The 23,357-nt window shown below is 42.7% G+C and overlaps 2 protein-coding genes across 2 annotated transcripts in view; one reads left to right on the top strand and one right to left on the bottom strand.

Moving 5' to 3' along the window:
- Window positions 1-10,977, top strand: part of LOC115464717 — a 362,726-nt gene extending 351,749 nt beyond the window's left edge. Inside the window, 3 exon segments of the mRNA XM_030195078.1 lie at window positions 1,648-1,684; window positions 1,836-1,949; window positions 9,788-10,977. Coding sequence (XP_030050938.1) covers window positions 1,648-1,684; window positions 1,836-1,949; window positions 9,788-10,746 — 1,110 coding nt within the window. The 3' untranslated portion in view covers window positions 10,747-10,977.
- Window positions 10,978-15,521: 4,544 nt separating this feature from the next.
- LOC115464716 (vomeronasal type-2 receptor 26-like) overlaps window positions 15,522-23,357 on the bottom strand; it is a 79,296-nt gene continuing 71,460 nt past the window's right edge. The window contains exon 6 of the mRNA XM_030195077.1: window positions 15,522-16,426. Coding sequence (XP_030050937.1) covers window positions 15,522-16,426 — 905 coding nt within the window. The remainder of the gene's footprint in view (window positions 16,427-23,357) is intronic.

The raw sequence follows: 23,357 nt of genomic DNA, 5'->3' as shown, positions 1-23,357 counted from the left end.
TTTCTTGAACCTATTCCAATTCAGAATCAAATTTGTTATCTAGGATTAATTCATGACTCTGCTGTCATTTCGTTCATAGGTTTTATTGTTTTTGATTTTTTTTTTTAGTTTATTTGCTGCTTCATCTTCACGTCAGATGGTTTTTGTATGCTGACAGAATTGTTGATTTATCTTCATTTGATTACCATAATATTCTATCTTTAGGTTTCCATGATACAGTGCTTAGGCCTTTTGCAACTTGACTAGAACACTGCAGCACATCTGATTTCTGGATGTGGACAATTTGGAGACAGTTATACAACTGGGAGCCTCCATGTAGATGCCCCAAGGACATGCAGTAGGATCCTTTTCCATATCAGATTCTAAGCAGCTGGGATCCATTATAGACTTAACCTGGCGTAACCTGAGATCGGCACGACTCACATTTAGATGCCCAGTGTTACCAGCCATGGAGCTGGTGTAAGTGCAGACACCTAGATGAGGTTTTCTGATGCTGTGTCGCTCCCTTGCAAGTACACGCTATGTAAGTGAGTATTTGCAGAATAGCGCTTACACGGCCTGGTAGCAGTAATGCAGGTACAAGCACACATACACGCTGAAATGCTGGTATTCTAGACATTTACGTATGCGACACCTAGATTATAGAGTTGCCCATTTAATACCTAGTTCTTCCATTTTGAGGGAGCCGCGTTGGATACCTGTAAAATATCGCACACTACTTAAATGTCTTCCTTCTAGAAACCTTCGTTCTTTTTAACAGTGCTGTGGTTTATAAAACTTCCATGAGACAGTGTGTATTTTCAGTATGGTGTATACAACTGGAACACTTTACCCTTGAAGTTGCGATGTAGCATTATTTGAGTTTTTGAAGAAAGACAAAGGCTTGACTGTTTTCTTTTACTTACCCATTTTACTTTGAATGATTTTTTGTTTCTGTTATTGTTTCTTTTTATGTGAACTATTACATGGGTTTGCTGTAAACCATCTAGAAGTATGTTGATAGGAGGGTGTATATTTAATAAAATGAAATGAAAAAATAATGACATATTGATGTAGGGTATCCTATTTGCTGTTCTAGGCCTTGGTCACATTCAAGGACGTTTCTGCTTATTTCTTGGAAGCGAACTGGGTCATTCTGGGAGAATGGCAGAAGGAGCTGTACAAGAAGGTCATCAAGGAGATTCATGACATCCTTATCTCACGAGGTAAACAGGTTTCATCAGATTTCCTCTGAGACGTCTGCATAACGTCATGACATATCAGTTGCACACAAGTCAACTATACTGTACAACATGTAACCCCTCTAAATGATAACCAGAAGATTGACTCCTGCAATGCTTCCACCTAGGAGGGAAATGAAGAGAATTCTCTATACTAGAAAACCTCTATGATGTAATCTTTATCAAGTGTTGGACCACTGTTGCCTCTTCTCTCCAAACTTTGTCAGAGAAAAGCACAGACCTCTATGCACAAATCACGCACTGCTCCATCAAAACATGAAGCAGAGGGAACCTCCCGAGGAATTCTACAAATACAATTTAAATGTAATTTTCCTACTTCTTATCAACAGGTTATTCAATTATTAATCCTGATGTTATATTCAAGATTAAAAAGGAAGATGAGAAATATTTCACTCATCAACTTGAGTGGGAGGGAAAAGAAAATCCAAACGACTCCACCAACAGTAAGTAAATGTTTTGAATTTAATGGGCTTTGCATTTTTAGATCACAGCAGATGGGTCATTCACATCAAACGTTTGGACACTTAAAATCAGTTTCCTAATTTAGTATTATCAGATATCGTGAATCCTTGTGAATTTGTTTTCTCATTACAGACCTTCCAGTTGTAACATCTGTGTTCTCACTGAGTATTAAGCAAGAGGAAGATCTCCCCTTCATGGAAAATCCTGAATCACAGATGTCTGAACAGACTCGTCCTTCTGTAACAAGTAAGTATAAAATTCCTCCTGCACATCTTTACTGAAGTCAGCTAGGACAATTCAGGAATTCAGCGCTGATTGGATAAAAGGTTGTCATCTCCTCTTCTCCTCCCTCTGTCTGTTTCCCTACTTTGGACAGATTAAACTGTCTGTGAAGATGGAGGAGGCACGGATAGAGGTGGGTATCCCAGGGGTGGGATCAGGTCTGCAAAACCCTTCATCCTAGAGTGTCTTGGGATTGAGAGAGGGTTTCCAGAGGCTGCACTGTTGATCGTACAGTTTGACTTAGTCATGGATATTTTGTGTTGCTGATAGATTAATGCAAATCACAGTACATAATGCAGTTTATCGTAATGATGCCATTTCCAATTCCAGAATGGCATCCTGCTCATGCCATTCTCAATTCTAAAATGGCAGCCTGCTCATGCTATTCCCAATTCCAAAATGGCAGCCTGCTCATGCCGTTCCCAATTCCAAAATGGTGGCCACAACCTCCTGGAAGCTGCCACAGGAAGTCGCAACTGCCATTTCTAACTTTATGTTTATTAATTTTCTAGCAAAGTATCTGACAGCATCTCTCAACAGAAAAGATTAAGAACAAGTGTACATTTTGTTATACAACAAACTGCCACCTGCAATAATGAAAAACTGAAAGTAGACTCTCCCCATCCCTTATCTCTCCCCATCCCAAAACTCAGATTGTCCTTCCATCTGGAGGAATCACCCCACATTTCTTGATATTTGCATTTATTAGATTTTAAGGTAGTCAATCTATATCGTTTGCATATAATATACAGCCTGTTTTGGCAAGTCCCGTGTATGCCAATGTGAGACAATCAGCTGTCGAGCTGATGTAAAAACCAATAGCATTAATTTATCCATATCTCCAGTTATCCCTTCCACTCTCCCACTTAGTAGGGCATTTTCCATAGTACACGCTATACGAGTCTCAAGTAACTGTTGCCCATATGCAGATCCCTCCTTCCATAATTTCTGGACCTTAGGACATTCCCACCAGACGTGAGTATATGTTCCCTCAGACTACACCCTCTCCAACATAAACCATTCCCTTTCCTCATAATGGCTTGCAGTCTAGATGGAGAGCAATGCCATCTCACCAGTACCTTTAAGACCGTTCTCAATAATCTGAGGTGCATTTGACAATTTATGAGATCACATTGAGCCATTTGTCCATTCCTCCTCAGATAATTCTCTAGATCCCTCTCCCATGCCCCCCTGTAGGTAGCCTTCCTTTTATCTAAGGTGTTGAGCAGCTGATAAACAACGAGTATATAACCCCTACCAACTTGTCCACCCACATCTGGGGCATGATTGGACCAATTAATGGGCTCAATCTCGACCCTATCCACCTTGCCCCCTTCCCCTCTCTTCACTAACGGGTAATCTGTTTGGGAATATGAATTATGTACAGCGGAAAAATATGTTTAGTTTCTCTCTCCCTCATGACGGACGCTTCAGATATCCACTAAGCCTGAAGTGGTCAAATATTTCTGCAAAATTCTCCTATCCTTTTTGTGACCATCTCCCTTACCTCCTGATCTATCCCAGGTTGGTTCTTTTAAGTAACATAGTAGATGATGGCATGTAAAGATCTGTAGGGTCCATCCAGTCTGCCCAACAAGATAAACTCATTACATATGGTTTGTGATACTTCATAAGTATATCTGATCTTGATTTACATAAGTACATAAGTAGTGCCATACTGGGAAAGACCAAAGGTCCATCTAGCCCAGCATCCTGTCACCGACAGTGGCCAATCCAGGTCAAGGGCACCTGGCACGCTCCCCAAACGTAAAAACATTCCAGACAAGTTATACCTAAAAATGCGGAATTTTTCCAAGTCCATTTAATAGCGGTCTATGGACTTGTCCTTTAGGAATCTATCTAACCCCTTTTTAAACTCCGTCAAGCTAACCGCCCGTACCACGTTCTCCGGCAACGAATTCCAGAGTCTAATTACACGTTGGGTGAAGAAAAAGTTTCTCCGATTCGTTTTAAATTTACCACACTGTAGCTTCAACTCATGCCCTCTAGTCCTAGTATTTTTGGATAGCGTGAACAGTCGCTTCACATCCACCCGATCCATTCCACTCATTATTTTATACACTTCTATCATATCTCCCCTCAGCCGTCTCTTCTCCAAGCTGAAAAGCCCTAGCCTTCTCAGCCTCTCTTCATAGGAAAGTTGTCCCATCCCCACTATCATTTTCGTCGCCCTTCGCTGTACCTTTTCCAATTCTACTATATCTTTTTTGAGATACGGAGACCAGTACTGAACACAATACTCCAGGTGCGGTCGCACCATGGAGCAATACAACGGCATTATAACATCCGCACACCTGGACTCCATACCCTTCCTAATAACACCCAACATTCTATTCGCTTTCCTAGCCGCAGCAGCACACTGAGCAGAAGGTTTCAGCGTATCATCGACGACGACACCCAGATCCCTTTCTTGATCCGTAACTCCTAACGCGGAACCTTGCAAGACGTAGCTATAATTCGGGTTCCTCTTACCCACATGCATCACTTTGCACTTGTCAACATTGAACTTCATCTGCCACTTGCACGCCCATTCTCCCAGTCTCGCAAGGTCCTCCTGTAATCGTTCACATTCCTCCTGCGACTTGACGACCCTGAATAATTTTGTGTCATCGGCGAATTTAATTACCTCACTAGTTATTCCCATCTCTAGGTCATTTATAAATACATTAAAAAGCAACGGACCCAGCACAGACCCCTGCGGGACCCCACTAACTACCCTCCTCCACTGAGAATACTGGCCACGCAATCCTACTCTCTGCTTCCTATCTTTCAACCAGTTCTTAATCCATAATAATACCCTACCTCCGATTCCATGACTCTGCAATTTCTTCAGGAGTCTTTCGTGCGGCACTTTGTCAAACGCCTTCTGAAAATCCAGATATACAATGTCAACCGGCTCCCCATTGTCCACATGTTTGCTTACCCCCTCAAAAAAATGCATTAGATTGGTGAGGCAAGACTTCCCTTCACTAAATCCGTGCTGACTTTGTCTCATCAGTCCATGTTTTTGTATATGCTCTGCAATTTTATTCTTAATAATAGCCTCCACCATCTTGCCCGGCACCGACGTCAGACTCACCGGTCTATAATTTCCCGGATCTCCTCTGGAACCCTTCTTAAAAATCGGAGTAACATTGGCTACCCTCCAGTCTTCCGGTACTACACTTGATTTTAGGGACAGATTGCATATTTCTAACAGTAGCTCCGCAAGTTCATTTTTTAGTTCTATTAATACTCTGGTATGAATACCATCAGGTCCCGGTGATTTACTACTCTTCAGCTTGCTGAACTGACCCATTACATCCTCCAAGGTTACAGAGAATTTGTTTAGTTTCTCCGACTCCCCGGCTTCAAATATTCTTTCCGGCACCGGTGTCCCCCCCAAATCCTCCTCGGTGAAGACCGAAGCAAAGAATTCATTTAATTTCTCCGCTACGGCTTTGTCCTCCTTGATCGCCCCTTTAACACCATTTTCATCCAGCGGCCCAACCGACTCTTTGGCCGGTTTCCTGCTTTTAATGTATCTAAAAAAATTTTTACTATGTATTTTTGCTTCCAACGCTAATTTCTTCTCAAAGTCCTTTTTTGCCCTCCTTATCTCCGCTTTGCATTTGGCTTGGCATTCCTTATGATCTATCCTGTTACTTTCAGTTGGTTCTCTTCTCCACTTTCTGAAGGATTGTTTTTTGGCTCTAATGATTTCCTTTATCTTACTGTTTAGCCACGCCGGCTGACGTTTAGTCTTTTTTCCCTTTTTTCTAATACGTGGAATATATTTGTCCTGAACCTCCAGGATGGTGTTTTTAAACAGCATCCACGCCTGATGCAAGTTTTTTACTCTGCGAGCTGCTCCTTTCAGTCTTTTTTTCACCATTTTTCTCATTTTGTCGTAATCACCTTTTCTATAGTTAAACGCTAGCGTACTTGATTTCCTAGTTTCACTTCCTTCAATGCCAATATCAAAACCGATCATATTATGATCACTGTTATCAAGCGGCCCTCGTATCGTTACCCCCTGCACTAGATCATGAGCACCACTAAGGACTAAGTCTAGTATTTTTCCTTCTCTTGTCGGCTCCTGAACTAGCTGTTCCATGAAGCTGTCCTTGATTTCATCAAGAAATCTTATGTCCCTTGCGTGTACAGATGTTACATTAACCCAGTCTATATGCGGGTAATTGAAATCCCCCATTATTATTGTGTTGCCCAGTTTGTTTGCGTCCCTGATTTCCTTTAACATTTCCGCATCCGTCTGTTCGTCCTGGCCAGGCGGACGGTAGTACACTCCTATCACTATCCTTTTCCCCTTTGCACATGGAATTTAAATCCACAGTGATTCCAAGGAGTGTTTTGTTTCCTGCAGAATTTTCAATCTATTTGATTCAAGGCTCTCGTTAATATACAATGCTACCCCTCCACCAATCCGATTCACCCTATCACTACGATATAATTTGTACCCCGTTATGACAGTGTCCCACTGGTTATCCTCCTTCCACCAGGTCTCAGAGATGCCTATTATATCTAATTTTTCATTTAGTGCAATATATTCCAACTCCCCCATCTTATTTCTTAGGCTCCTGGCATTCGCATATAGACATTTCAAACTATGTTTGTTGTTCCTAAGTACATCATGCTTAGTACTTGACAGTATTAATTGGCAATCTTTTGTCTGATTTTTATTGTTATTTAAAGATACCCGATCTACTACAATCTCTTTTGCAACCTCACTATCAGGATACTCTATCTTCCCTGTTATGGTGATATCTTTGAAAGATACCTTATCCCGAACCATGCTCTTTTGAGCGACTGTCGGCCTTCCCCCCATTTCTAGTTTAAAAGCTGCTCTATCTCCTTCTTAAACGCCGATGCCAGCAGCCTGGTCCCACTCTGGTTAAGATGGAGCCCATCCTTTCGGAATAGGCTCCCCCTTCCCCAGAATGTTGCCCAGTTCCTAACAAATCTAAAGCCCTCCTCCCTGCACCATCGTCTCATCCACGCATTGAGACTCTGGAGCTCTGCCTGTCTCTTGGGCCCTGCGCGTGGCACAGGTAGCATTTCAGAAAATGCTACCCTGGAGGATCTGGATTTCAGCTTTCTACCTAAGAGCCTAAATTTTGCTTCCAGAACCTCTCTCCCACATTTTCCTATGTCATTAGTACCCACATGTACCAAGACAGCCGTCTCCTCCCCAGCACTATATAAAATCCTATCTAGGTGACGCGTGGGATTTTATATAGTGCTGGGGAGGAGACGGCTGTCTTGGTACATTTTTAGGGTATAGACTGTAGAAGTCTGCCCAGCACTGTCTTTGTTCTGATATTTCTGAAGAAGTAGTCTCAGCCCCTGAAAAGCTCCACTCCAGCCCCTCCAAATGTATTCAGCCTTGATCAGGGCACAGACCATAGAAGTCTGCCCAGCACTGGCTTTCCAACTTAATCTCTGCTAAGCTTCTGTGAATCCATTCCTTCTAATCAGGATTCCTTTGTGTTTGTCCCACACATTTTTGTATTCCGTTATCACTTGCATCTGTACCACCTCCCGTGGAAGGATATTCCAGGCACCCACCACCCTCTAGGTGAAGAAATACTTCCTAACATTACTCCTGAGTCAGCCCCCCTTCAACCTCAATTCATGTCCTCTAATTCTACCGCCTTCCCATGTATGGAAAATATTTGTTTGCAGGTTAATAATACCTTTCAAATATTTGAATGTATCGTATCACCCCTGTTTCTCCTTTCCTCCAGGGTATACATGTTTAGGTCAAAAAGTCTCTCCATGTACGTCTTGCTATGTAAACCCCATACCATTTTTGTCGCTTTTCTTTGAACCACTTCAAGTCTTTTTATATTCACAAGGCCACCGCATTGTCACACTGTTTTTTCACCTTGGGATCCTTGGACACCATCACCCCAACGTCCCTCTCCTGTGCCAAGCTTACCAATCTCTTCCCTCCTATCTGGTACATCTCTTTTGGTTTTCTGTACCCCAACTGCATCACTCTGCACTTCTTGGCATTAAATTTTAACTGCTAGACCCTTGATCATTCTTCCAACGATTGAAGATACCTTCTCGTTGTTTTCTACTCCATCCAGGGTATCCACTCCATTGGCTATCTTGATGTCATCTTCAAAAAGGCAAACTTTTCCTTCTAACCCTTCTGCAGTGTCTCTCACAAATATATCAAATAGAATTGTCCCCAGCACCGATCTCTGAGGCACTCCACTACTCACCTTCCTTTCTTCCAAACTGATTCCATTTGCTGCCTGTTGATCAACCAGTTTCCTATCCAGTTCACCACTTTGGGTCCTAGGTTCAGCCCTCTCAACTTATTCACAAGTCTTCTGTGGGGGACAGTATCAAAGGCTTTGCTGAAATCCAAGTAGCCTCTTCACTCACTTTCTCTCTCTCTCTCTCTGCTCCCTGCAGTAAAGCTGCTTCTTCTCTCTCTTTCTATGCCCCTTGCCATCCAGCCTCTTTTGTCTCTTTCTCTCTCTCTCTGAACCCCATCCAGTGTAGCCTCTCTCTCTCTCTTTCTTTCTCTCCCATGCAATGTAGCCTCTTCTCTCCCCCCCATTCTCTCTCTGTTCCCCCTGTCATATAGCCTTCTCTCTTTCTGTTCCCCCTGCTATTTTTCATCTTTACTCTCTCTCTGTTCCTCCTGCTATGCAGCCTCTTCATTTTCTGTCTGCTATTCACGCTCCTCTTTCTTTCTGTCTTTGTGCCCCCTGCCATCACTCTGTCTCCCTTGCCATGCAGCCCCCCCTCTCTCTCCATGCAGGGTCTTCTCATTCTCTGCCCACTTAAATCCTGTTTGGGTCTCAGTTGGAACCAGAACCCGGATTCCCCCAAACAAATTAACTCTACTGTCTTTCTTGGAATTTTCTTAACACATTAGTAATGTTTTGTTCTTACCAAAGTTAGAAAAAATAAGAAAGTATTTTGCTGCAAAAATAACGCAGGGTAATTGGGCTACACAGGCAAAAGGGAGAAGCCGGCAGGAGGAACACCTATATCTCATTGTTAGGTGAGACCAACAAGTGAGAAATGGTCAGTGGTCTTCTTGACCCTTCCTTACAAGAGACTTATGTACAATTTCTCTGAGCTTAGAATTCAAAGAAGTTGGTTCTGTAAAATGTCATTTTATTTTTGATTGAGAAGGCACATAAACTATGCATTTCCTGGGTCCCAATTAGGCCCGTTCTTGTTAGAACTTCTTATCGCACTTATAGAAGGTAAGGGGTCATGGCTCTGAGGAAAAGGCGACGTTCTCAGGAACCAGTTGGTTTTACTGTTCCATCTTTTCTCTCTCGCCTTAAGGCACCCAGGTCTCTTCACCTGCCCTGTTCCATCCATAACCCTCCAGCCATAATATAGCGCTGATGGAAACACTGGCCATCTGCTTCCTTTTTTCCAGCTGTTTCCCTCTTTGATCAAACTAGTCATGGACCTAATTATACTGTAGCAGAGTTCCTCTCAGGGAAGGGGGGTGGTGATTCATTTGAGGTAATTCCTTAATTGCTTTGGCCTTAGTGCAGGGAATTGAATGTTTTTGTGTTTTGTTTAATCCACAGTAAGAGAAATGTATTTAATTTCTTCACGCCTGTAAATCTGTACCCTTCAGGTTTACTAGGCCATATTCTTAACAATCCCCTGGGGCCGTCTCACCCCCAGTGTTCAGTGGCATTAAAGCAGGTAGTACCCTGAATATTGCCTCTGATCGCTCATAAAATAAGGGGCGGTACAGGGGAATGAATAATCGTACTCATATTTTTATCCAACAGATGATGGATTTGAGAATGACAGTGAAAGAGTGAGAATGTGCGATGTGCATCACAAAGAGGAATGGAGAAACAAAGACTCCTCTAGAGACAGCACAGATCCTTCAACAGACTGTGAAGGAGGTATCAGTAGCATAATACCAACCAGGGAGAAAGCAGCAGCCCAGAAAGGAGAAAGATTAAACAGACAAAAGAGAAAATTCAGCTTTTGCCCAAACCTTGTACAACCTGGAAGACTCAAGAGAGAATTTAAAAGTGCTGATGTTTGGGAAACCTTTACCACTGACTCCGAATGTCACAAAAGGACGCTTACAGGAGGGAAACCATTTAAATGTTCAGAATGTGATAAATTTTTCAGAAGCAAGAGTGAGGTGAAAGTTCATGAAATGACGCACACAGGAGAAAAACCATTTAAATGTTCAGGATGTGATAAATGTTTCAAAACGAAGTTTGAGGTCAAAGGTCATGAAAGGACTCATACAGGTGCGAAACCATTTAAATGTTCAGAATGTGATAAATGTTTCAAAACGAAGTCTGAGGTCAAAGGTCATGAAAGGACTCATACAGGTGAGAAACCATTTAAATGTCCAGAATGTGATAAATGTTTCAAAGTGAAGTCTGAGGTCAAACGTCATGAAAGGACTCACACAGGAGAGAAACCATTTAAATGTTCAGAATGTGATAAATTTTTCAGAAGCAAGAGCGAGGTGAAAGTTCATGAAATGACTCACACAGGAGAAAAGCCATTTAAATGTTCAGAATGTGAGAAATGCTTCAGAGATAAGACCCGCCTGAATGATCACACACGGACCCACACAGGAGAGAAACCATTTAAATGTTCAGAATGTGAGAAATATTTCAGAAGGAAGAGCGAGGTCAAAGCTCATGAAAGGACTCATAGAAAAAAAAAACATTTAAATGTTCAGAATGTGAGAAATACTTCAGAGCTAAGGCCCACTTGAATATTCACACACGGACTCACATGGGAGAGAAACAGTTTAAATGTTCAGAATGTGAGAAATGCGTCAGAAACAAGAGCGAGCTCAAAGTTCATGAAAGGACTCACACAGGAAAAAAAAACCATTTAAATGTTCAGAGTGTGATAAATGGTTCATAGACAGGTCCCACCTGGTTTATCACACAAGGACTCATATGGGAGAGAGGCCATTTAAATGTTCAGAATGCGATAAATGCTTTAGTGGCAAAGAGCATTTAAAACGGCATGAATTGATTCATACAGGAGAGAGGCCATTTAGCTGTTCTGAATGTGATAAATGCTACAGTCTCAAGCTGCATCTGGAAAGGCACAAAAGGACTCATACAGGAGAGCAACAATTTAAATGCTTTGAATGTGATAAATAAATGTTCCAAATGAGATAAATGTTTCAGAAGGAAGGTCGAGGTGAAAGTTCACAAGAACTCGTATGGAAGAAAAAAACATTTTAATAAGAAGGCCCCCAATTGAAATAGCACGAAAGGAGAGAGAAACCATTTAAATGTTTAGAATGTGATGTTTCAGAGGGTAGAGCGATCTGACTCGGCCTGCAACAAATCACAGTAGACAAGCCATTTAAATATTCAACATGTTATAAATATTTCAAAAACAAGGTGTTACTGTCAGAGAGGAAGGTCAGAGCAGGCCAATGGCATGGACAAACAACTAGGAAGAACCTCTCACATAATTTAGGAAAAGGGAACAGGAGTTCATATACTGCTTTTCTGTGGTTTTTGCAACTACATTCAAAGAGGTTTGCATACTATATACAGGTACTTATTTGTATCTGGGGCAATGGAGTTTAAGTGACTTTTCCGGAGTCACAAGGAGCTGCAATGGGTTACATAGTAGAAGCAAATTGTCTCTGCAATGTTAGGAATTTAGAGAAAAAACTGTAGCTGGACATGACAAAGTTAGAAGATGGGAAATATGGTTATGGAATATGGGAGGGATGGAAACTGAGTGAGAGAGGATAGGTGAAAAAGACAGGCAAATGAGAAGGAGAGGACAGATAGACAGCTAGAAGACCTATAAAAGGGGGATCCACCCCTTAGCTCGGGGGGGGGGGGGGGGGGGCTTATCTTCCCTAGCTGAGCTCCCCTTCTGATATTTCTCTTTTATGTTTCAGTAGCTGCTTGCACTCTGCCCTTGCTTATGATTTTTGTCTGCTGGTTGAAGTAAGAAAAATAAAGAGAATCTTGCTGAATTTGACAGCTGGATGTGTGAGAATTTTTGGGGTTAGACTTCCCCACCACTGATGTGGTGTGAAGAGGTTAAACCTCACAGTGAGGTGTACGGTGGGCTAGTCCCTGCTGGTTATAAAGGCCGATATTCAAATGTTATAAAGTGAGTCATACAAGAGAGAAACCAGTTAAATGTTCCTGAATTCCATATCAAGCTGCAACAACATGAAATGACTCGTACAATAAACCAGTTAAATGTTCCAAATGTTTTAGAAGTGAAGCCCAGCTTCAATGGCCTATAGGGTCTGACCAGGGAGAAAACTGGTTTATTTATTTTTGTTACATTTGTACCCCGCGCTTTCCCACTCATGGCAGGCTCAATGCGGCTTACATGGGGCAATGGAGGGTTAAGTGACTTGCCCAGAGTCACAAGGAGGTGCCTGTGCCTGAAGTGGGAATCGAACTCAGTTCCCCAGGACCAAAGTCCACCACCCTAACCACTAGGCCATTTGTTTGTTTTTTTTAATCTTATATTTATTAATTTTTAACATTTGGGCCATTTGTAAATGGCAATTCAGAAGTACTGTTGGTCTGTAAAGTGTGTTAAGCCACTGATTTTCAGAGCTTCTATCGCTCCTGATGTCTTTTTCCTCCATTACCATAGATGTGGAGGGGCATAATCGAATGGGGCGCCCAAGTTTTCCTGGAGCCGTCCTTGCAGGACGGCTCCGTGAAGGGGTGGGGAAACCCGTATTGTCAAAACAAGATTGGCATCCATCTTTCATTTCGTCAATACGGTCGGAGATGCCCAAATCTGAACATTTAGGTTGACCTTAGAGATGGTCATCCCCGGTTTTCGGCGATAATGGAAACCAAGCACGCCCATCTCAGAAACAACCAAATCCAAGTCATTTGGTCATGGGAGGAGTCAGCATTCGTAGTGCACTGGTCCCCCTGACATGTCAGGACACCAACCGGGCACCCTAGGGGGCACTGCAGTGGACTTCATAAATTGCTGGTAAAGAGTCTCTAGGAACTGGCATGAAGTCAGGCAGCAAGCACAGAGTAGTCGAGGTCCAGGCAGTGGTCAGGTCAGGCAGCAAGCACAGGTCGAGGAAGCACCCGGGTCAGCAAGAGTCAGCAATACATCATCCGCAATTAACGGGATTCCAGTCTCAATACCCCCTCTTCTTACTCTTTTGGATCTCCGGATGCATGAGGATGTAGACTGCCAAAGGTTCAACCACCAACGCAAAAAGAAGAGGGAATAGGGTGCAACCCTGTCTCGTACCCCTAGACAGGAAATGAAGGAGACCGCTGACCATTAACTTGAACTGAAGCACAAGGAGCCGTATAGATAAGATGAAGCCAATGAAGGAAGGAACCTTCTATTCCAGCTCTCTCTAGAACCGCAAACATAAACGGCCAATGTACCCTATCAAACCCCTTCTCTGCACCAACCGATAGTAAACATAAAGGTACCTGTGCAGAGTCGGCATAATATAACAGGTGTAGGGCCCGACGTATATTATCAAATGTTTGACGACCATGAAGGAAACCCGCCTGATCTTCATGTATTGGGTTAAGGTGTGGGTTTTTTTTTTTTTCAAGGTTCACATTATTTGTTATACTGCTGTGATTTACAACATAAAATATATTATTGTAGCATAAAACCAGAAATAGAAATACAATAATAACAGGAAGAAAGAAAAGAAAGCAAAGGCAGAAGACTATGCTACTGTTGTGGCTACAACACAACACTGGAATTTGGCTGAGAGTGACACCTGTCACAATTCCAGACTTTGAACAAACAGGCACGAACTCTGGAACAACGTGAGCCCTTGGCCTACTGTCGTTGAGCGGCAGCAGGAGGCAAATCCCCCCAGGCAGGACTGGACAAGATTCAGGAATGGACTTGGCTTGGCTGGAACCAAAGGCTGGAACAGACTTAGCTTGGCTGGAACCGGATTCTGGAACAAGCTTGGTTTGACCGGAGTGGAACCGGATTCTGGAACAGACTAGGCCTGGCTGGACTGGAATCAAATACTGGAACAAGCTTGGCTTGACTGGAACCGGATTCTATAACAAGCTGGGCTTGACTGGACTGGAACTGGATTCAAGAACAAGCTTGGCAGGATTCAGGATACTCAAGCATGTCTTCCCCCAGAGAAAACTATTCAAATGGTCATGTAAATTGGAGACCTTGATTAGGTGGATGCAAGTCATGATATACCTTAAGCATTCCCCTATTTTGGTATAGCACCAGTGACCGTTAAACCCATGTGGAGGGGCATTTTCGATATGACATCTAGGTCGGACTTTGGATGTTTTGCACTAAATGTCCAAAATCTGAATAGGAATAATAATAATTTTCAAACAGCAAAATGTTTAGCCTTTTTTCTTCTTAAAATGACCACATGTAAGATGGGCCATTTAAAAAAACATACAAGTGAAAAATGTAGTAAAGCAAGCCATTGAGATGTAGGAGGAGTCAGCATTCTTATTAGACTGGTCAGACAAACATCCCAGAGAGCAGTGGGGCACCCTAGGGGACACTTTGTGGACATCAGATAAAAGCTCCCAAGTACATAGTTCACTGTTGCTCCTTAATTTTGTCTGCTGAGCCCCCCCCAAAACCCACCATCCTGAACTGTACACCACTAGAATAGCCCTTATTGGTGAAGGGGTCACCTAGGTCACCTATATGTGGGTACAGTATGTTTCTGGTGCATACGGGAGGGTCCACAGTTTCCACCACAAGTGTAACAGGTAGAGCGTGATATGGGCCTGCACTGCACTGACCGCTACACAACACCAGGGACCTGCTTGCTACTATAGCAGAACTAGTTATAACATCTGAAGCTGTCGTAAAGGCTGGTAAGTAACATTTTTATTCACATTTTTGGGGGTGGAGAGGAGTTAGTGACCACTGGGAGAGTAAGGCAATGACCACTGGGAGAGTAAGTGGGGGGGGGGGGGGGGGGTCATCTCTGATTCCCTCCAATGATCACCTGGTCATTTAGGGCACCTTTTTGTGCTTTATTTGTTCTAAAACAGGTCTGGACTAAAATGTTGGTGTTTTCACCCTAGATGTTTTCAGTTTGTTCCATTATGGCTTTAAAATATCCAAGTGTTAGGAATGTCCTAATCCCACCCCTGAAATGGCCCTGGTATGCCCCCTTGTAATTTGGATGAACTGCAGATGAATTACATAGATAAACGTCTGCAAAACAGGTCTCAAAAATACCCATTTGGATGTTTTGAGATGAAATCCATCCAGATGTTACTTTATAACACTTTTTGGATGTTTTTCTCTTTTTGAAAAGGAGCGCCACTATGTAAAAGCTTTTCTCTGTATGAAAGCAGGAGCTGGATTCTTCTTCCTCCAAATGCTTTTTGTACTTATAGGTTACACATACCAACATAAACATCTTCAAATATATATATACTGTGTTAGAAGATGAATGCAATGACAGAACAACCAAACACTAATTCTTGTATTTAATTTGAGATTCTTTAGTTTTCTTTTATAAAAATAATGATACAATTTTTAAACTTTTTAAGTGTTTACATATCTTGTTAGATACTTCTTATGGTTCTTCTCAGGCCTCAGAAGGATCCTGTAGCATTTGGGGATAAAAATACAGCCAAGCAGTCCTGCACTAGAGGCAAGGATAGCAAATGTCTCCACTGCCACCATGTACTTGCCTCTGGTGCTCAGGTATGTTGGGATAAAAGACACCCAGACACTGCAGAACACCAGCATACTGAAGGTGATATACTTGGCCTCATTGAAACTATCAGGCAGATTTCTTGCTAGGAAAGCTACGATGAAGCTGATAGCAGCCAAAAATCCCAGGTAACCCAAAACACAGTAAAATGCAATTATTGACCCTTCATTACATTCAATTGCTATTGTTCCCATTTCTGATTCAGCGTTAAGATATGGGAGTGGGGGAGCAGTACACATCCAGACAAGGCAGAGGAGGATTTGAAGAAGAGAACAGCAAAGGACTATAGAATTTGACAGACTGGAACCCATCCAGTTCCGGAGCTTACTTTTGGGCTTGGTGGCTTGGAAGGCAATGACAACAGTGATGGTTTTTGCAAGTATTGAGGATAGGGAAATAGAAAATGTGATACCAAAGACAACCTGTCGAAGAATGCAGGTCAACTTATCAGGGTGACCAATGAATATTAAAGAACTGAGGAAGCACAGCATGAGGGAAATGAGGAGAATATAGCTCAGGTTCCTATTGTTTGCTTTTACTATGGGAGTATGCCGGTATTTAATGAAGATTCCCAAAATGAGAGCACTGATGAAACAGAAGAATGTGCTGATTAGAGTCACAGATATCCCTAAGGGCTCCTCATAGGAAAGAAAGGTTATCACTTTTCGGATGCAGGCATCTCTCTTCTGATTGGACCACTGGTCTTCTGGACACTTTATACAGTCATCCATATCTGAGAAAAAAAAGAATTTTTCAAAAACTGCATCAATTTTTGGACAGTGACCCCCAAGATTCTAGACAGATCACCCAAATTTGGGTGCAGATCGCAAATCCATGTGCAAACTAATTACTTAATGAGCTATTTACTATCATTAATTAGTGTTGTCACTCATTTGGGTTTATGCGCAGATCTGCCCTATGTCCTATTCTGTAACATGTGCACCTAAATGTTATAATGTGCAAATCAGGAGGGGTGTGGAGGGATCAAGGGGTGTTCCCAGAACTTAGGCACAATGTTATAGGTTTATTTACATATGCCCAACTGCCATTAGTTGCATGCCAGTACTTACACCAGGTTTCAGCAGCCATAAGTGCGGCACCCAAAGTCAGGTACGAGATCCGTGCTATTCTATAATACTATCGTAGAGCGAAACTTCCTGAAACCTAATTTAGGCCCCCTTTTATGAAGTCATGCTAGCAACTGCAAGTGCGGTAATGCCGACATAGCCCGTTCACTTTGGACTGTGTCGGCATTGCCATGCAGCTTTGTAAAAGGGGGCCTTAGGGTGCCATTTGTAGAATTTCCCACTGAATGAACATAATTCTTTTGGGCCTGATATTCAGGCCGTGGGAGAGCACCTGGAGAACTCCCGCGGTTGGCGGTCAGCCTGGATAGTCAATGCCAGGCCATTTCTGGCAACCAGCATTGAATGTCCAGGTGTCTTTTGGCTGGTTTAAATTTAACAGGCCAAGCTGATATTTAGCACTGTCCAGTTAAGTTTAATATTTCTGCTATTTAAGGGGTCCCTTTACTAAGGCGTGCCAAAAAATGGCCTGCACTAGTGTAGGTGCATATTTTGAATGCACAAAGGTCAATTCAGCGCGCCTGTACAAAAGTCCTTTATTTGGCCGAAAATGGACGTGTGGCAAAATAAAAATAGGTACCCATCCATTTTGGATCTGAGACCTTACCACCACCCATTGACTTAGAGGTAAGGTCTCATGCGTTAACCAGGTGGTAATCATTAGTGCTCGTACACTGCCAATTACCGCCCAGTTAGCGCTGTGTGCTGGAAAATAAAATAAATATTTTCTGACACGTGTATCGGATGTGCGTAAAAAATGGAATTACCACTTGGACCATGCAGTAACCGGGCGGTAGTTCCAAATTGGAGTGCATTGGACGCACGTAGGCGCCTATGCGGCTTAGTAAAAGGACCCTGTGGAGGGGCATAATCGAACGGGGTGCCCAAGTTTTCCTGAGGACATCCTTGCGAAGGGACAGGGAAACTCTTATTATCGAAACAAGATGGGCGGCCATCTTTTGTTTCGATAATACGGTCGGGGACGCCCAAATCTCAACATTTAGGCCAACCTTAGAGATGGTCGACCTTAGAGATGGTCGTCCCCAGTTTTCAGCGGTAATGGAAACTGAGGACGCCCATCTCAGAAATTACCAAATCCAAGCCCTTTGGTCATGGGAGGAGCCAGCATTCGTAGTGCACTGGTCCCCCTCACATGCCAAGACACCAACCGGACACCCTAGGGGGCACTGCAGTGGACTTCAGAAATTGCTTCCAGGTGCATAGCTCACTTACCTTGGGTGCTGAGCCCCCAACCCCCCCCCCCCCCCCCCAAAACCCAATACCCACAACTGTACAACACTACCATAGCCCTAAGGGGTGAAAGGGGCACCTACATGTGGGTAGAGTGGGTTTCTGGTGGGTTTTAAAGAGCTCACATTTACCACAACAAGTGGAACAGGTAGGGGGGGATGGCCTGGGCCCACCTGCTTGAAGTGCACTGCACCCATTAAACTGGTCCAGGGACCTGCATACTTCCGTCATGGAGCTGGGTATGACATTTGAGGCTGGCAAAAATATTTTTAAAGTGTTTTTTTTAGGGTGGGAGGAGGTTAGTGACCACTGCAGGAGTCAGGGGAGGTCATCCCCAATTCCCTCCAGTGGTCATCTGGTCAGTTCGGGCACCTCCTTGAGGCTTGGTCGTAAGAAAAAATGGACCAAATAAAGTTGGCCAAGTGCTCGTCAGGGACACCCTTCTTTTTTCCATTATCAGCAGAGGATGCCCATGTGTTAAGCATGCCCCAGTCCCGCCTTCGCTATATTGCTGACACGACCCTGTGAACTTTGGTTGTCCCCACGATGGAAAGCAGTTGAGGGTGCCCAAAATCGGCTTTCAATTATGCCGATTTGGGCAACCCTGGGAGAAGGACACCCATCTCCCGATTTGTGTCGAAAGATAAGCCTGTTAGTGGCCTAATTTGGCCATCAAACTTAGCTGGCAATGTGTTGAATATTAGCAGATAGTTGGTTACATGGCGTGATATAACCAGCTATCTGCTAAGCACTAAGCGGCAATATTCAGTGGGAGATAACCAGCGATATCCCACCGAATATTGCCAGCTAGCCGGTTAAGTGGCATTTAACCAGCCAGGAGCCATTCCTGGATGGTAAATTGGTTTTAAACATCGAGGGGAGGCTTATAATTAGGGATAGCTTAGTTTATAATATTAGACCAGAATTTGTAGAGCTATAATATCTTAATGATGGAAATGTAGACACTTGGAGATAGGCATGATTGATATAAAAGTACCCTGCTGAGGACATTTTCTGTGTTCCTCTGTAAACTAAAACAAATGCTAGAGCAGTTGCCACCACTGCCCACTTAGTACTAGATTCTACGTAAGTACGTAAGTATTGCCATACTGGGATAGACTAAAAGTCCATCAAGCCCAGCATCCTGTTTCCAACAATGGCCAATCTAGGCCACAAGTACCTGGCAAGATCCCAAAACAGTACATTTTATGCTGCTTATTCCAGAAATAAGCAGTGGATTTTCCCCAAGTTAATTTTAATAATGGTCTATGGACTTTTCCTTTAGAAAGCTAGCCAAATCTTTTTTAAACCCCGCTAAGCTAACTGCTTTTACTACATTACTACTCGTTCCACTCCAGTATTTTATAGACCTCTATCATATCTCCCCTCAGTCGTCTTTTCTCCAAGCTGAAGAGCCCTAGACGCTTTAGCCTTTCCTCATAAGGAAGTCATCCCACCCCCTTTATCATTTTTGTTGCCCTTCTCTGTACCTTTTCTAATTCCACTATATCTTTTTTGAGATGCGGTGACCAGAATTGCACAAAATATTCAAGGTGCGGTCGCACCATGAAGCAATACAAAGGCATTATAGCATCCTCATTTTTGTTTTCCATTCCTTTCCTAATATTACCTAACATTGTAATTGCTTTCTTAGCGCCCGCCACACACTGAGCAGAGGGTTTCAATGTATCATCCACGATGACGACTAGATCCCTTTCCCGATCGGTGACTCCTAATGTGGAACCTTGCATTACGTAGCTTTCTCTCATGCATCACTTTGCACTTGCTAACATTAAACGTCATCTGCCATTTAGATGCCCAGTCTCGTAAGATCCTCTTGTAATTTTTCACAATCCTCTTGTGATTGAAAAATTTAGCAGCTGGTGCTATTCTATAAACCATGCTTACAGTTAGTTGTGATTTATAGAATAGCGCCTAACCCTGAAAACCTGGTATAAATCTCTCTAAATTAGGCATGGACCCCGCTAATTCTATAACAACACACATAAATTTTAGGAATGCCCCGGTCCACCCATGCCCCTCCCATGGCCATGCCCCCTTTTTGGATTCACACACTACAATTTCCACACACCTCTATAGAATACACCTAAAAAGATGCACGCATAAATTCTAATTATTGCCAATTAATGCCAACAATTGCTTTTTATGGCTTGATTATCGGTGCTGATTGGCTCATTAATCAATTAATTTGTGTACATAAATTAAATTCACATCAAAATTTGCATGTGCAACTGAAAGCACCATATATAGAATTCAGGGGTTACTGTTTTTATTTGTCTCATTTCTAAAAGTGAATAAGACAGTACTAATAACATTGCATGCCTAGTGTCGAAAGAGGATCACAATGGTAAAGGAAAGTGGAAACTCAGTTCACTAGGCAACTCCTGGGAGCTGCTTCTGCTCTTTTGGGTTTGCCCGTAATACCTGATGATGTCATAGTGCCTTGTATCCCCTTTCAGTTTCAGTTTTTAGGGAGGTGGGAGGGGGATAGCATCCACTGTGGGACTAAGGAGGGTTAAGCCTTAATCCATCCAGTGGTCAGTTGGTCATTCAGAGCACCTTTTAAAAAACTTGGATGTGATTGAAACAGGTCTAGATGAAACATACTTCATGCATCTTTCTGTTCCATTATAACTGAAAGATGTCCTAATTTTCAGCTTGCTCTAGTCCTGCCCACAACATTCTACCTTGTTATTTGGACAAACTCACTGGAAAGCGTGCAAATTCTGCGGTTTCGAAAATCGTGATTTAGATGTTTCAGCATATAGTTGTATTTTTGGCCATTTTGAGACGTTTGCTTTGCAAATGTCCTCCATAGTCCTCCATAGTGTTTTTAAAAGTTCTTGTTTAGGTCAGCCTTTTATAGGAAGGATTAGGTTGACTATTCTCCTTAATTCCTCATTGCATATATCTTCCTCAAAATTGAAACAAATAAAAAATTGCCCACTCTGTATTTTATTAGCAGCAGTCATGTTCTATTTAAACTGGGCAGCCTAGCTAATAAGCATCAATAATATTTATTTTTATTTTTAGTTATTCATGACATTTATACTCCACATTAGCCCGAAATACACTCAAGTTCAATGTGGCTTGCAAACAAACAATAAAGTAAATAAAACATAATAATGTACAGAACATAACACAAATTACAATAAGTTCAAAAATCAAATTAATATATGTGCAGTATGTAACCAGGGATTTAGACTATCTTAAGGACAAACAAATAATTCAGGGTGGATAGGTGAGAGAATAATTAGGCAGGACTAGATGGGAAATGAAATTAAGAAAAGGGTGTGGGTAAAATTCAAATAAAGTTATTTGTATTCAGAAAGGCCATACGGAAGAAATGTGTTTTTAGAATATGATCTGATGTGTCCACTATGAACCGATTATATGCATTTTTCTTATGGAAGATAGTTCACGTAATTAGATAGGTCCTGCCATTTCAAGGCAGCTGAAGGAATGAGGTGAAAATCTCATTAATAATAATAAAAACACCCCCTCCCACCTAGTCCACATTATTTAATGCAATGTGGATTGTGTGTGTATGTAGGGGGGGGGGGGATTTTCACAAATTAATGGGAAAGGGGTTATTTATCATTGGTTTGCTCATTTGTAATTGTTATCAGTTCTTTTGGTGGGGGCTATGGTGCTTTGGCTTGCTATGGAGAACATTTTCTAATTTCTTACAGACAACTTTTCCAAAGCATGACATGTCCTGTTTATATTGACAGGGACAAGACATTTGCCACATGAGATAAGTAATTCAGCTTACATGACACTGTTCCGCAGGAGAATTGTTGATATTTGCTTAAACTGTATTTTTGAAATAATTTTTTCTTGAATTTTGTTTTGCTTATACTTTTGGCAAATTTTGAACAGGAGGGTTTTTGACCGATGATTATTAATTTTCAACAGTGCACATATTGCATTGCTAAAAGTTGCGGATTGTGCCACAAGTTTATGAGGTCTTTTTCTTCCCTCTTCTTTGTATAAAGCAATATATGAAGATAAGTTGAGAATGTTAATGTTGTGATGCACTGTTTGGTTTGGATTAATTTTAACCTGGCCATTGAGCCCACCCCACCCAGAAGCCCACCAGCAGTCCAGCATTACACATAATTAAATTTAAAACATTTGTTTTTACCTGGGCTTGAATGTTCTTGAGTTTTCCAAACGACTGCACTTATGCACACCACGTGGAGCAGAGCACTACAGGCTGTGCTGGTTCCTGTGCCTGGTCCTGTTTGTGGCCACAGGCGAGTGCTGAGGCCTGGATGCGGCTCAACTGAGGACCCAACTTCTCCAGCTGACACTCCAATCTGGGTCGGGTCCAAGAAGGAGCTCAGTGCTGACAGTGTCACACAGGCACTGTTAGAGGAGACTGGGTGCAGCCAAGCCGCATGCGTGCTGGGGGGGGGGGGGGGGCAGAGTAGCAGGTGCAGTTAGAGCAGCTGCAGAGTGCAGACAGAGCACTATGGCAGTAGCAGCGGCATTAGCAGCCGCAACGCAGCATCGACGATGAGCCGGTAAACTAACTGCTACCCTCTCAGAGCAGGTCATCCTGCAGACTAACTGCACTCCTGACTTCCCAGTCCCGGGGTGACCTGGACCCAAGCACAGCAGGAAAACAAATTAGGCAGGTTATAGGTAGGACTATAGAGAGCTGCAAATAGGCTACTGCTCCAGGCTTGCATGCATGTGGCTGAGCGTGCAACCAAACCGGCGCCTAGAAGATCGGCACCAATTGGTGGATCAGACAAACTAGGTGGGCCTGAGCCGAGATTAGGTGGGTCCACCCATAGCTACTCCCCTGTCAGGTGTATGACTGCAGCTGATATTTTGTTGTGGGTATGGAAACTCCAATTAAGGCCCTCTGTTACAAAGCCACGTGGCAATGCCAACAAAGCCCATTCGAAGTGAATGGACTGTGCTGGCAATACCACACCGCCAGCCTTTAGCACAACTTTATAAAAAGGGGGCCTAAGTTTCTATTGAAGCTGGTTTTCTTCTTTTCCCGGGTGTCAGGACCTTACTGAGCTATAATTGCACCCTGTACCACTCACCCACAAGTACCTTCACCACACTGTTAATGAGAGGAAAGAAATTGCTGGGAGAAATTTGTGGTATGGTGCTTCCTGGTGTTTTTGGTTCATGCTACTCCACTGTCCAATTGTGCAGAAAATAAATAATAAGGAATGCTTTATTTTTAAACACCAAATCATGTTTAAAATATTAAATTCAAGATGAAGAGGATAAAGAGGTATATAACTCGTACCTCCACTCTTAGCCCTGCCCATTTTCCTT

This window comes from Microcaecilia unicolor, chromosome 3 (genome assembly GCF_901765095.1).
Source record: "Microcaecilia unicolor chromosome 3, aMicUni1.1, whole genome shotgun sequence".
In the NCBI taxonomy this organism is placed as follows: Eukaryota; Metazoa; Chordata; class Amphibia; order Gymnophiona; family Siphonopidae; genus Microcaecilia; species Microcaecilia unicolor.
This window is presented reverse-complemented; position numbering and strand designations above follow the sequence as displayed.